This window comes from Trichosurus vulpecula, chromosome 3 (genome assembly GCF_011100635.1).
Source record: "Trichosurus vulpecula isolate mTriVul1 chromosome 3, mTriVul1.pri, whole genome shotgun sequence".
Lineage (NCBI taxonomy): Eukaryota > Metazoa > Chordata > Mammalia > Diprotodontia > Phalangeridae > Trichosurus > Trichosurus vulpecula.
The window spans coordinates 19,870,373-19,886,053 of NC_050575.1; the positions used below are offsets into that span (position 1 = coordinate 19,870,373).

The 15,681-nt window shown below is 44.2% G+C and overlaps 1 protein-coding gene across 1 annotated transcript in view; it reads left to right on the forward strand.

Moving 5' to 3' along the window:
* The window catches only part of KIF26A (kinesin family member 26A), a 169,110-nt gene that overhangs the window by 64,391 nt on the left and 89,038 nt on the right, over positions 1–15,681 (forward strand). The window contains exon 4 of the mRNA XM_036749690.1: positions 15,096–15,262. Within this exon, the coding sequence (XP_036605585.1) occupies positions 15,096–15,262 (167 nt within the window). The remainder of the gene's footprint in view (positions 1–15,095; positions 15,263–15,681) is intronic.

Sequence of the window (15,681 nt, forward strand, 5' to 3'; positions counted from 1 at the left end):
CTTTCCTACACTATTTTACAAGAGCTCCTGACTTTATTCCAGCTTGTGTTGGTATGTGTATTATGTGTGTGGGGGGTGGGGAGGGGACCGGATAATGGATTTATAATTAGAGAACAGTCACAGTAATCAATGATAGTATTATTAGGCATATAAATAGAACTTTAAGCCTCAGATGAGGTAATTTCCTGCTGCGTCCAGGGATCGATAATTAGAACTAGCCCTGGAATGTTAAAATACCTCTCTGAAGACTTTAGAATTAAACACTTTGGTGCAGACAGCCCCATGAATCTCCCTTTCTTCATTGTATTGCCCATAAACAGTTCTATGTTTATTTTATTACTAACAAGGGTAATAGAAAATAATTTTGGGGAGTAAGGATGGGGGTGGGGGGAGACCTGTGGTCCAGAGTCTCTGTCTGAGATTAGGGGAGCTATTGAGATGCCAATGTGGTTTGTCCTAATGGACAAATTCATCTTTTCTAATAAGAACAATGGATAACAGTGAGCGCAATAGTGATGTGCATTTTTAATAAAGATTTAAGATTTACAAGGTACTTTCCTCACAATAATAATTTTGCTTTTAAAAAAAATTCCCTAAAATGACCCTGTGGACCATCGAAGAAGTTCCTTCCCTCCTTGGGGGAGTCAGTGTTGGGTTAAGAGTGCTGGCCAGTAAGGCACATTCCTGTTTCCTCCTGTGGAGGGAAGGATTCAAGTCTCCTTATAGAGAAGGAAAATGGAAGGTCAGAGTTATTGGTGTGACTTGACATAATAGAAAAGAACACTTGCATTTGGATCCCTATCTCCCTACTAATTAGCTGAGTCATTAACCTCTCTGGGCCTCCTCCTCACCTGGGAAATGAGGGCTAACTCTTCTACAAGGTCCCTTCCAGCTCTAAATGCCTTGCCCAGAGAGATAGCGAGGGGAGGTGGATAGAGGGCCAGCTTCCCTAGGCTGCCCACCTGTATGGGTCAGTAATCTGCCTGGGTGGAGGGAGTTTCCACCCAATGGGTGAAATCATAAGTCTGGCTGGACACCCCCCCCCAAAAAAAAGAAAGAAAAAAGAAAAAGAAAAAAAAAAGACTTGCCCCAGGGCACCCGTCTAGTAGGTGTTGAAGGGGGGATAATAGTAGCTCACAGTCCTATCCTGCTTTATAGTTAGGAAGCTCTGTACAGACGTGATCTCATTTAATTCTGATAATAGCTTTGGTGTTCTGGGGGCCTTCTTCATGTGAAGCCCAGGGAAATACAGAGATCCAAATTCATTCATTCATCCAGCAAATATTTAACTTCCTACAGTGTGGGGCCTCTACTGAGATTCTCCTCTGATGCCTCCCCTTGGCCTGGAGGTGAACTTGGGTCCTCTGAGCTGAACTGTAGCATGATGTGGTACGGTGGATAGAGCTCTGGGCCTGGAGTCAGGAGACCAGAGTTCAGTTCTGGTCTCAGATACTAGCGGGGTGACCTTGGGCAAGCCATCTAGCCTTGGTTGGCCTCAGTTTCCTCATCTGTATGATGGAGGTCATAATAGCACCTACCACCTGGGTTGTTTTGAGGATCAAGCGAGATAATACAAGTAAAGCGCTTTGCAAAGCCTTCAAGCACTACATAAATGCTAGCTATTAGGCTGAGGAGTATAGGCCCAGACATGAAAGGGATGCATATATTTGTCTGAGGACCCATCCGGCTAAGTATGGAGAGCCTTTCTGATACAAGGTTGGCTACCAGGGAATTGGTGTTTTTGGCCACAGCTGTTTGTGGAAAACAATCATTTCAACACTTTAAAAAGCATTTATTAAGCTCCTACTATGTGCCAGTCAGAGGAGGAGCATGAGTATGCATATGTGTGTGTGTGTGTGTGTGTGTGTGTGTGTGCATGTATGCTTGGCAGGAGCACACAGATTCTAGACCTGAAGCAGTCTAGCTAACTCCCACTTTGTCTGGGGGTTAGACATCATTGGTCCTGGTGGTGGGTGAGGGAAAGGCCTGGCGAAGGGGTTATTTTACTCACCCTTCTTCTTTGGCAAGGACTGTCTGCTCCCGAGCCCAACCCTGATGTCGATTGCTTATTATCCCCCGTACCAGAGGAGTGGACTGAGTCTGTATACTTGGGCCTGTGTAAAGGCCAAGTAGCTCTGCTGTCCAGAGACTGGCCTGGGAGTCTTCCTGCTAAGTCGGAGAGAAAGGATGAGAGAAAGGAGAGTGTGTGTGTGTGTGTGTGTGTGTGTGCGTGTACATGTGTGTGTGTGGCACTGTGCCTGTTCCCCAAATAAATAGGATTTCTCCTGGCCCTCAGAAGAGAATCTTCACTCTGCAGATTGCATTCTCATAGAGATGATATTACATGAGTCCCGATAGACAATGCACAGAGTATCAGGGGTGAAAGGGGCCTTGGAATCACAGAACCCCAGGGTTCCTGGAAACCTTCCCCAACTCTTCCCTCAAATCCATCCTTCCCTTCTCCCACTCCCCAACCTAGTTTAAAGTAGGAGAAATCAAGGTCCTGAAAGACCAAGGGACGCGTCACGGCGACATAGAGAGATCTCAGGGTTGGGAAGGAGGACACATATGGAGCCCATCCCACCTCCCAGTGAAACAGTGAGGAAATCTGCAGACTCCTCGTTATGGTTTGGGACAACTCTTTGTTACAAAGTCTGTCCTAACATGGCTCAGAAATCTTGCAGCTCCCTCCGCCTTTCCCTGCCTCTTCCTATTTCTGCCCCCTAGGCCTGAGCGCTCTTCTCCAAGACAGCCTTCAAGGCGTGCGTTATTGTTGTTGTCGAGTTGTTTCAGTCATATCCAACTCCTCATGACCCTGGTTTGTTTGTTTTTGGGTGGGGGGGCTTCTCTTGGCAAAGGTACTGGAGTGATTTGCCATTTCCTTCTCCGGCTCATTTTACAGATGAGGAAACTGAGGCAAACAGGTTTAAGGGACTTGCCCAGGGTCACACAGCTAGTAAGTGTCTGAAGCCGGATCTGAACTCAACAAGATGAGCCTTCCTGACTCCAGGCCCAGCATGCTGTGTCACTTAGCTGCCCCAGACCTTCAAGATGCTTGACAACAGATAACTCTTCAGATACTCTTGTGTTCCTCCTGACCCTGCTCTTCTCCAAGCTAAACATCCTTGGTCTTTTTAATAGATCCTTTTAGGATGGCACATCTCCAGTCCCCTCACCCTCCTGGTGACCCTTCTTTGGTTATGCCTTATCTTATTAGTGTCCGAATGTCTTAAGAGTAGTACAGCACATTGTGCAAACATGTGAGGGAGAGGTGGCCTCCGGCTTGGGGAAGGATAGTCTGTGAAGGCTTCCTGAAATGGCGGGGAGTGGCACTTGAACTGGGCCTTCAGAGAGTGGTAGGATGTCAATAGGCAGAGAGGCACAGAGGACAGAATAGACGCAAAGCCTGGGGATGGGAGTGAGTGGCGCATGGGATGGAGTCATAGAACACAGTCCTGGGGAAACGTGTTGGGATAGGCGTGGTGTGGTGGACTGAAAAGACCTTTAGATTCTTTTGGGGTGGGAGGGATTTGGGTCTCATCCTCTATGACCAGTTAACTATCTGTGTCATTTTGACAGGGCCCTTTCTCTCTCAGGAACTTCATTTCTCCTGCTTTAAACTAGTTTGGGGGTGGGAGAGGAGAAAGATGAGTTGGACTGGAAAATTTCTAAGAATTCTGTGGGTTTACGATTCCAAGGCCTCTTCCAGCTCTGACATTCTGTGTTCTATATTCTAAGGCCCCTTCCAGCTCTGACATTTTACGTTCTGTGACGCCAAGCTCCTCTCAGCTAGGACATTCTATGTTCTATGTTCTAAGGCCCCTTCCTGCTCTGACAGTCTGTGTTTAATGTTCTAAGGTCCCTTCCTGTTCTGTGACTCCAAAGCTTAGTTAGGACATTCTATGATCTATGATTCTAAGGCACCTCCCAGCTCTGACATTCTGTGATTCCAAAGTCCCTTCCAGCTCTGACATTCTGTGTTTTCTATTTCACTTTTAAAGCCCTTCAGAACCTGGACCCTTCCTACCTTTCTATTCTAATTATATTTTACTCCCCTCCGACTGACCTTGTTCCTTTCACCAGAGCCTCCATTTCCCAATTCCGTCTGTCCCTCCCAACCTCTGCCTTCTGACTTCCCTGGCTGCCTTTATCCCTCACCTTATGTAAGACTTTCCCAGTTCTTTTTAATGTTAATGCTTCTTCCGGCTCTGTCTCGTTTGTATGTAGCGTTTGCACGTGGTTTCCTCTTTCCCTCCTTACACAGGGAGGTCCTTGGGAGGAGGGGCTGGGTTTTCCCCTTTCTTTGTAGCCCCAGAGATTAGCGCAGAGCCTGGCAATTGAACAACCATTGCTGCTGTTCAGCCACGTCCAACTTTTCTTCACCCCATGAACCACACTGTCCGTGGGGTTTTCTTGGCGAAGGTACTGGAGTGGTTTGCCATTTCCTTTTCCAGTAGATTAAGGCAAACAGATTAAGTGACTTTCCCAGGGTCACACAGCTCATACGTGTCTGAGGCTAGATTTAAACTCAGTTCTTCCTGACTCCAGGCCTAGCTCTCTAACCATTGAGCTAACCTAGCTGCCTCAAATGCTTGTTATTTTGACTTTATTTGACTTCTGTGATTTAAGACCCCTTTCAGCTTTTGACTTTTTTTGTTTTATGATTCTAAAGCTCCCAGCTTTGACATTCTATGAATCTGAGTTTGTAAAGACAAATATTCTTGGAGTGCACTTTGTGCCTGGGAGGGGCTAGGGGTCTGCCCAAGCAGCTGTTTCAGCCAGAGGGCCAGGTGTTCATCCCTGGGGTCTCTGTGGGAGGTTTACAAGGGGGGCAGCTCAGAAAACTACCAGTACTCCTCAAACAGAGATCATCTATCCAGCAGTGCCTTGTTAAAAAAAAAAAAAAAAAGGTCTGGGATTGCTCAAAGTTGATCCCCTCCCCCCACCTTCTCCTCCTCTTTCATGTCCCTTGTCTTATATGACGCCAGGTGGAAGCCGGAGGGAGGCAAGAAAAGTTCCAGCTTGTGAAAAACTCCATTTTCACCAGTTTGTGAAATTCTTCCTGGTGGGTTTCCAACATCTGTTTTCTTCAGTGCAATAAAAGGGGAAAGAGAGCATCTCAGTTTCCTCAACTGCGTAAACACTTCACTTTCTTTTTTGATTAAAGGGATGGCTAACATGAGATGAGAAGAGACGTAGCACTCAGTCAGTTCACACGGGCATGTAGTGGGTTTAAAAAACATTTAAAATAAGTTCGACATCCAACTTTTTGGACTATTGACTAATGCTAGAATGTCTAAGATGGAATTACCCTTAGAGACTGTTCAGTCCAGTCCTCTATTATTGTAATGGAAAGAACATTAGACTTAAAGTCAGAAGATGTAGATTTAAATCCCTATTCTTGAAATTTATTATCTCTGTAATCTTCAGTGCAGCTAGGTGGCATAGTAGATAGAGTGCTTGGCCTGGAGTGAGGAAGACTTGAGTTCAAAAGGAGCCTCAGACACTTAGCTGTATGACCCTAGGCAAGTCACTTAATCCTGTTTGCCTCAGTTCCCACCCCCATCCCCCACCCCCATAAAATGAACTGGAGAAGGAAATGGTAAATCACTCCAGTATCTTTGCTTAGAAAATGCCAAATGGGGTCATAGAGAGCCAGACATGACTGAAAAACAACTGAACGAATAATCTTCAGCAGGCCACTTTGCTTCTGATTCTCAATTTTATCATCTGCAAAATGAAAGAGTTAAACTAGGTGTGATATTGATATCCAAGACCCCTTCTGGCACCATTGTTCTGTGTTCTATAGTCTAGACTCCTCCTAGCTCTGCTGTTCTGTGTTCTATGTTCTTAGGGGACAAAATGTAAACTGTAGCTGAGAAGGGTGGATCTGAGTTCACATAGATCAGTCCCAATCTTGAGGGCTCCTCAGTATTGGTAATGTCTGGCTCCTTGCTCTATCCAGTTTCCTTTGGGAATTTCTCCCCCCAAAACCTCCCATTTCTTCTGGGAACATTCTTGAGATTGGGAACTGTTTTTTACCTTTCTTTGTATCCCCAATACTTAGCATAGAGCCACGCAGTAGGTGCTTAATAAATGTTTGATTCCTATTTTTCTTTGTATGAGCCCATAGCACCCATGAGAGATTCTGTGATCCTTCAAAACCTGGGTCCAGAGTAGGTAGAGGCGTAGGACATGGTACAGATAACCCCAAATCTTGGTTCAGTCAAAATGTGCCTATTTATGCCTTCAGAATACCTTATCTGGAGTTTGTTCATTTGTTTTTAGGCAGAAGATTTTCTTTCCTAAATGAGTTTGACTTTGGGTGTTATCAAAAGTCTTCTGTGGGCAGTTGTCTATCAGCCAAAGATGGGCTGGGCCGGGAGCCTACTAAGCATTAGTGATTATCCAGCTAAAGACCCAGAAGAGACCACAGGCACATGATATGGATCATTGAGAATCAACTCCTCCCTGCTGGCCCAGGATCTTGAAGAAAATGTGCTTTTTCTTTTTTTCCATTTTTTTCCTATTCCAACTGAGAAAATAGTTGGGAGCGAATGTGGTAACAATCTACTTAGTCAGGGGATACTTCTCTAGTAACCTCAACGGTCAGAGTTAGCTGAGAGTCCCAGAAGGTTTAAAAGAGGTATCTGAGATCATAAAGTCCCTATGTTGTTGTTTGGTTGTGTTCTACTCTTGTGACCCCATTTAGGGTTTTCTTGCCAAAGATACTGACTGGATGGTTTGCCATTTACTTCTCCAGTTTGTCTTTACAGATGAAGAAACTGAGGAAAACAGGGTGAAGTGACTTGCCCAGGGTCACACAGCCAGTAAGTGTCTGAGACTGGATTTGAGCTCAGGTCTTCCTGATTCCAGGCCCGGCACTCTATCCACTGAACGACCTAGCTGCCCTGTACTTTGCTCTTTGGAGAGCCCTCAGATCCTTAAAGGAATCTAATTTTCCATAAGATTCTAGCTAGCTTAGAGGTTTGTTTTCCAACCTTGGGACAACTTAAGAGAGAGTGAGGCTGTTACTGGTGGGTAAATTGAGGGCAGCGGAAAGTGACAGTTAATAGCTTGATAGTGAAGGAGAAGACAAAAGTACTATAAAAATATATAAAGAAGCTCTGGAAGTATCACCACCTAGGGAAATTCAGTGTAGGAGTGAATAGTCCAATGAACCCCACACAGGGCCCTACAGGTGTCCCTGTTTTACGGCTCAGTGTAATAACTGATACTTATAATGGTAAAAGCACTTAGAGACCCCATCCCTCCTCAGTTTTACAAATGAGAAAATAGAAATCAGAGGAAGTGATTCGTCCACTTGATAAGCAGCAGAGCTGAGATTTAAAATGAAGACTTGTGTCTAAATCTAGGTCTCTTTCCACTGTCCCATTTACCTTTCAATGACTTTGGGGTGGGGAAGGGACAGCTAGGTGCACCATAGTGCATAGAGTGCTGGGCCTCCAGTTAGGAAGACTCATCTCTTTGAGTTCAAATCTGGTTGTGTGACCCTGCACAAGTCACTTAACTCTGTTTGCCTCAATTTCCTCATCTGTAGAGTAAGTCGGAGGAGTAAATGGTAAACCGCTCCAGTATCTCTGCCAAGAAAACCCCAATCAGGGTCATGGAGAGTTGGACACAATTGAACAAGTCTTTGTTGTTATCAAGGAATGGTTAAGCTATATTCAGTATCCTCTACTTAGAAAGACAAGGGTTTGTGTGATTTATTCTGGAAAGACTTTCATCTCAAGTGGTTAAAGTTAGAAATAATTTTGATACTTAAGGGAGTCAGCTTCAGTTCTCCAGAAATTAGCTCCTGTGGAATGCCTTTGTACTAGATGGTTCTTTGGAAGTCCCAAATATTCTGAGTGAGGTATGTGGTGTTTTATGGTGTCAAATGATTGTTGGAATGACTGGCAAGTAGCAGCCATGATAAGCAAATAAGTTATGGAAATGTAGGTCCTTAGGGGAGACGATTCCGTTAACATCATTGTCAGTGAATGTAATTTATTTCTGAGTTTAGTTTCACTCCACGTGATATTATTGACTTCGTATCTGAACAATTTATTCTCTTATGAATGTTTGACCATTTTATTAGATTCCTGTACATAGTTTCTGATGCCTAGTTTCATGCATAATCGTATCTTTTTTTTAAAAGAAACATTCTCTCAGTTTGGAAAATGAGGCATTTCTATAAGGAGGCAGGTGGTGGAGGAGAAGAATCACCGGGCTTGGATTTGGAGACTGGGGACTTATGCACTGGGAGGTACAGCCGGGCCACAGCAGCTTTGATCATGGGTCTAGGGGCAGACAGTATGTCTGTTGTCTTTGGACCAGCCTAGCTAAGTGTGCAGAACGTAATTACTAAAGGGGACAGCCACCAGCGATGAGTATTTCTGGCCACAACTGTTCATGAAAGCCATCTTCTCAAAAATTAGGTGGAGGGGCAGCTAGGTGGGCTGTAGTAGATAGAGCACTGGCCCTGGAATCAGGAGGACCTAAGTTCAAATATGACTTCAGAAATTTACTAGCTGTGATCCTGAGCAAGTCACTTAACCAATTAACTTCAATTAATCAATCAAAAATAGGGAAGAGGGTACCTCAAACTACATTGTTAAGAGGGCATAAACATGGAAATTAAACAGTGGTTCTTTTGGAGAGATAAGGTTAAAAGCAATATGATGTGAAAGAGAAAGAGATAGAAAATGCTGAATTTGGAGTCAGAATACAAAATTTAGAAATGGAAAGGGCCTTAGTGGTCATCTATTCCACATCACCCTCTAGTTTTGCATGTTAGGAAATTGAGGACCAGTAAGGTTAAAATGACTTGCCCAAGGCCACACAGCTGGTAAGTGGCAAAACTAGGGTTTGAATTTAGCTGGGTTCTCTCACTCTGAATCCAACACCTTTTCAGTTGTACTTCACTGTCTCACCTGAGTCCTGAGTTTGGTTCCCAGCTCTCCTTTTTATCGTCTGTGTGATCTTGGGACAAAGCACAGTCTCTTTGGGCCTCAGTTTCCTTATCTAAGAAACTAATGGGTTGAATTAGACAATAATTATAATAATCATTATGCAGTTATAACATCTATGAAAATAATATTTATGTTAGTTACATAGCTTTTATTAAGCGATCGAGGCTTAAACTGGCCCTAAGACTTTTGAGGAGCCCCCCCCCGCCCCCTGTATGGTGTTTTAAGGTTTGCAAAGCCCTTTACATAGACGATCTCATTTAATCTTGTACACAATGCTGTAAAGTAGTAGTATTATCTCCATTTTACGGATGATGAAACTGAGACTGAGAGAAGAGAAGAAGAGATTCATCTCTATGGTCCAACTCTAAACTCTGTGATCTTAGAGGATGTTTCTGGCCCTAACATTTGAGGCTTCTAAGGTTCCTGTTATTTCTGAGGGCAGCTTTCTTCATGGGGTTTGTGCCAAAGCCAAGGTGAAACTGATTGGAAGTGCTTCTTGTTACAATTCCATAGCTTCTGGCTATAAAATGTGTGCCGTGGTGAATCTGAGTTATAAATGGCCTAGTTTCCCGCTTATGAGCCCCTGCGGAAGTCCTGCTGGGTAGATCCCAGATGCGGTTCTCTTCTGATGGACAGCCTGGTCCCTTTATGTGACACTGGCCAGGCCAGGAGGGGGCCTGTTTCAGGGCTCACCAGCCTTGGAGGGAAGGAGGGTTTATTGAACATGCCCATGCCATCTGCTGCCATTAACAGAGGCAGGTGAGAAGGCTCTAGTCTGACTCTGACATTGGCAACAGGATTTCTTGGGATTTTGTGCCAGTTACACTAAGCTGAACAGACTTATTTTTTGATGGGGAATGGCCTCAGCTTTGATTCCCTAACAATTGGCTGGGACTTGGAGAATGAAAAAGAGAAAAGAAATCAATACATTTTGAGAAAGAATGTTGGATAGTAGAAAAACCTTTAGACTTCGAAGAGGGAGATCTGGTTTAGAATCTGAGCATGGACACTTTCTAAGCTGTGCGCTCGTGGAGGAATAATTTGCGCCCTCTGAATATCAATTTCTTTATCTGGAAAATGGATAATACTTAAAAAGAGATAGTTCTGCATAGTGGAAAGAGGACTGGCCTTGGCATCAAATAAAACTGGAATTAAGGTCCAGTCTCTGATACATACTCACTGTGTGACCCTGGGTAAGTCATCTAAGCTCTTAGTGCCATAGGTGACTCTGAGATTGTAAATTAATCTGCATTTGTGGAAGGAGTTGCTATATTGGGAGTTCCATACCTGATGTTCCCCAACATCCAATGCCTACATATAGGATCATTGTTAAGGAAGTAGTTTATAAACCTTAAAGCACTATATGAGGCCAAGCTATTCTGTTCTATTAATCCATCATGAAGTATTTATTAAGTTTCTATTATATGCCAGACCCTGGCCTAGACCTTGAGAGTATAAAGATGAACACAAGACAGTCTTGCCTCCAAAGAGCTTGCCTTCTATAGGGAGAGATAAAAAGTACAACATACATGCATAAACACACACACACACACACACACACACACACACACACACACACGCGCGCGCGCGCGCGTACACACATGCGCTCACGCACTCACACAAAATTAATCCAAGGTAATTTTGGTGCTTTCATGAAGTCATCAGGGTGATACTGGGTGATACTCAAAGACTTTGCCAGTGAAGCATGAACTCTGTCAGGCTCTGCCAAGCTGGAAACACTTTGAGTTGGCCTAATGGTGGATGCTGTGTCTGTGGTCTGAGGACCGGCCTAGTAAAAAGTGGAAAGATTCATTCCCAGAGAACTGCCTGCTGGGTATTGACATTTTTTGATCCCACCCCAAAACCCCAAAACCGAATATGAAAGTTCCCTGCTAAGGTTATGTGTGGAGGGCCTAACTACATCAATGGGAGAGGAGATTCAAATTCTCCAGTGGAATGCAAGCCCCTGGAGGACAGGGGCAGTTTTGGTTTTCTTCTTTGTATTCTCAGCTGACTGACACATAGCAGGTCTTTGATAAATGTTAGTTGAATGGAACTGAATTATTCTGATCAAAATTAGAGTAGGAACTATCCAAATGAATCATGTCGTATGGAAAAAAAGAAATCTTATTTATTTTTTCCCCTCTCTTCATACTTTTCCTTAAGTTGCTCCTTTGTGAAGCTGCTCTCAGTTTTTTGTTTATAGAAACCGTTCCATTTCCTGTCTCATCCCCTCGTCCCCCATCCCGACTCCCTGCAAGACTCCCCCTGTCCCTTCTCCCTTTGCCTTTCCTTCCCCCCGACTCTCCTTGCTCTGGGTCTCTCTCCTCCCAATTTGCTTCTTCTGCACCTCCCAGTTCCAGTTTTTGTGCAGGGTTTGGCTGTCGCTAGTCCATTAGATGGAGCAGAGCAATGCCTGCAGTGGCTGCAGAAGAGCTTTGTGGACCAGAAGAGACAGGTCAGTGTCCAGGGACTGGAGCGCATCCAGGAAAACAAGACACATTTGGCTGGGCAAGGAAGGGGACGAAGCTGGCAGCCTACCCCAGCTGCCATGTGCTTGGTTTGGATGGCCCAGCTTCTCTCCACTGAACAACCATGATGGCAGGTGCACACACTCTGTACTGCTCAGGAACCAAAAGTCCCTATGTCTTCCATCTCCAAGTAGAGATCCTGGGAATGCTTGGGAGGGGAGGGTGGGCTGGCAGGGGCCATCTAGCTTGATGGAGTCTAACAGATTAGTCTTCATTCTCCTGTTGAGTTCTGAGGCTCTATCCTGAACTTCCAAGCCTAGCAGAGAGCCCTCTTCTTGATTCTGCCAGGGATGGGATGAGACAGAAGTAAAGACTCAGGCTCTACCTTCCGGGAGCTCCTAGTCTGGCTAGGGAGACAATCCTCATATACGGAAAACAGAAAAATGTATCCAGTGATTTATTAAATGGTTGTAATAATATCTGTGGTGTGTGCCTCATGATGCAAATAATTCTGTGTTCCGACATAAGGCTTCTTCTAATTCTGATAATTTCTGGTATTTCATGAGTAGGCAATAAGGGGTGGGGGTGGGGTGGGGTGCGGGGGGTGTCACTTGACATTTTTTTTGCATAAGGTGGTGACACAAAGGAGACCAAATCTGGTTAAATGGATAATGTGGTTTGGGTGACCGGTTGCATCTCCGTCGGACAGCAGGCTTCCTGCTCCTGTGCCCTCAAGTTGGGGTCCATTAAGTTCTGTGTAACAAAGGAACTTTGTGGAAAGCAGGCAAGTGTGGAGGGCCTCCCTGGTCTGTCCCTGGGAAAGGCAGGTATAAAAAGTGATATACAGTGTACCGGGATTTAAAGTTTGCAGGCATCCCGGGGAGCGTGTAATTGCTTCTGTCCTTCATTACAAGACTGTCTCCCTTTCTGAAATTTATTTTAGCTAATTAGTGGGAAATGTCAGAGTAGTATTTCAGGTGACGGGAACATCATATATTATCATACACGGCACAATTAAGGCTCTGACAAATATTTATTGTGGTGTCTCCTCTAATTACACCCTTTTGTGCTCTGGGATGGACAGCCTCGCTACTCAGATGGTTGGGGTTTCGTGGCCTAGGAACTTGGAACCTATAGTCAACCTCAACTATGGGGTTGCTTGAATTTCTGGTAACTTTATCTAGTGAGAGATAGGGGGCTGGGAAATCCTGTGGCTGTTTCCAGGCAGTGAATTTCAGGTGACGACCTGAATGAAGGAACATAGGTAGTCATACTATCCAAGCCAATCCACCTATCCATTGATAGATACTTTAACATCCTTTAGGACAGGAAGGAAAATCCACAGCTCACATAGTCGCTCAGAAGTCAAAAGAGCACTAGACTGGGAATCATGAGAACAGAATAAGCCACACCTAGGTCCATGGTACTATTAGAGGTAATAAGCTATTCAGATCTATTACTCATGAGCCCCCACCAGTGCTCATTTTTATCAGATCAAACCAGATGACTCTGAATTCAAAGTAAAGACATTTAGTGAAATGGAGTGGTCAAAAATGGGAATTAAATCAGGGAATAAACACCCATTCCCAAGTGACTGCTAACTCCTGTATGTTCCCTGGACAGGGCTTATCTTAATCCTCATTGACCACTGTCTCCTTAACACAGAGGGATGGTGATACAGACTGTTATATCATAATTATGATAAAGAAGTTAAGAACAATGTATCATTTTAAATCTGAGAGGGGAGATTGTTAACAAAGTGAAAGGTCAGAGAAACCTTTCTTTGGGTGATATATTTTGATTTGGGCTCTAAAGGATGGGTTCCAATAGACAAAAAGGGAAACTATTTTAGTCATAGGGAACAGTGTGATCAAAAAGGTGTGGAGACTGAAAATATATGGTTTGTTTGGGGGACAAAGAGTAGTTCAGTTTGTTCTATAGAATCTTTGGATGGTATATAATGCGATAAAACTGGGAAGGCAAAGCAATGCTATACAACAGCAATAATATTAATGATAATGATAGTAATAGCTAGCATTTATATTACACTTCAAGGTTTGCAAAGTGCTTTACAAACCTGATCTCATTTTTTCCTCACAACAACCCTGGGAGGTAGTAACTATTAGCATAATCCCAACTTTATAGATGAGGAAACTGAAGCAACAGAAAAATTAACTGACATGCCCAGGGTTACCCAGTCTAGTACTTTATCCACTGTGCCACCTTGCTTCCTCATTATTACTATTTATAGAGAGCCTTGAATGCCAGGTAAAGGAGTTTGGGTTCTATTTCTATAGCACTTTAAGTAAAATATACAAAGCTCTTTCTTTACAACAACCTTGAGAGGTAGGCAGTGTATGATTATGCAAATGGGGAAACAAACTCAAAGAGGTTGGGATTTCCTCTTGGTTACCCAGCTAGTAAGTGCCAGAAGTAAAGCTTGAATTTGCGTCTTCTGATGCCAAGCCCAGCATTTGTTCTACCAGCTTTGGCAATAGGGAGCCACAGAAATTTTGTCATCTGGTTACTCTGTGCCAGGGACCATATGGGACACCAAGAGGTATGAGTCATAATCCATTATAGTCTGTCTGGGGAGACAAGACATATCCATATGAAAACACAAGTCACAATAGAAGGCCATGCAAAATTTGGGGCACAGGTCAAATATATATCATGTAGGAGTTGTCTCTTGGGGATCTACAAAGATAGGCAACATTCTGAAAATTCAAGATCTTTACTCTCCTCTAGCCTGAAAGGCTGTGCATTGAGTTTCCCAGGACAGCTGCTGCAGATCAGGGAGGCAGCCACTTCTGTTTGGTTAGCGTTCTCCTAGCAGAGTGGTCACCTGGATGACCAGCCATTGAGAACACAGAGCTTGGAACCCCAAGGAGCCAGATGTAGGTATCCTCATCTCCATGCTCCATCGAGCTGCTTCATTTCCACTGTGCATCATGAAGAGAGAGGGTCTCCCAGAGAGGGGAGCATGAGGGAACCTCTGATCTCTAGCCCTGGCTGTCTCCATGCTGCAGCACGTACCCTTTCACCTTCCATTTTTCTTGCTTTGCCAACACTAGGCTGTAGAATCAGTGTCTTCTGTGAATTATGTGTCTCTGCTTATCCTAGGCAAAGTGCAAGTAGATTCAAACAAAATATCTTTAAGTACTCGCAATATGCAGTATTCTGGGTACTAGACATACAGGGGTGAAAAACATAGTTCCTCAGGTAGTTTACAGTCTATTGAGGGTGAGGTTACACACACATATAGCTAGATATCCTCCTAGAGAGTGTCGTGGGGATAGGAAATATATAGGTAAAGTGCTATAGAATTAAAAGTATAATTCCTTTCAGCTGATGGATTCAAAGAAGGCTTCTTGTAGGTAGCAGCGTCTGAATTGGGCCTTGAAGGAAGAGAAGGATTTTGGTAGGAAGAGATGAAGAAGGAGGCACTTTCTAGACATGGAGGATGGTGGAAATTGTTGGAAGAGATCAGGGTACAAAGGACAGTCTTGTTTGGCTAGAATCCAGGGTGCTCGAAGAGACTGAAGAGCATGGTTGGAATGAGATTATGGAAGGCCCGCCAAACCGGCACTTTGTATCTTATTCTATAGACTAATGGCCCTTCTTCCCTTTCTTTCTTCCTGCGCCCCAGGCAGAAGCAGCCACAGAACAGGTGAAGGATGGACCCCGTGGCCAAGGGGCCCCCGGGCAGCACCGCTGTGACCAGCCCGGATGTTGTCCCCCTGGTACTTCACAGAGTCTGGTGGCACCAGGGGGAGTCTCTACAGGTACTTCTGCCGCAGCTTCCTTCTTCATAAGGTAAATTTTCTTTTTCCCCACTTTCCATAGTTGCTTATGTATGTTGGTCTTTTTGGGGACAGATTATGCAATTGGGCCAAAATTGCTGGGAATCCCTTGTTAGGAGGCCCCTTTTGTTAGGGCCATAATAATGGCATCTCAAATTTATATGGGTCTTCGTTGTTTACAAAGCCATTTTCCCATAATAACTTTAGGAGATAGGTAGTGCAAGGATTACTTCCCCCATTTTATAGCTGGTAAAACAGAGCCTCAGAGAGGTTGCTCACAAAATAAATATGAGCTTAGGCTGAATTCTTGGATACATGGTAGCTGGAACGATGAAAGAGAAATCCCTGCCGTCCTCTTCCTTGGTCAGGTTACACGAGGAGTGGGTATTTTCTTCTGACCACTACATTTATGAGTCTCGTTGATAGACTTCA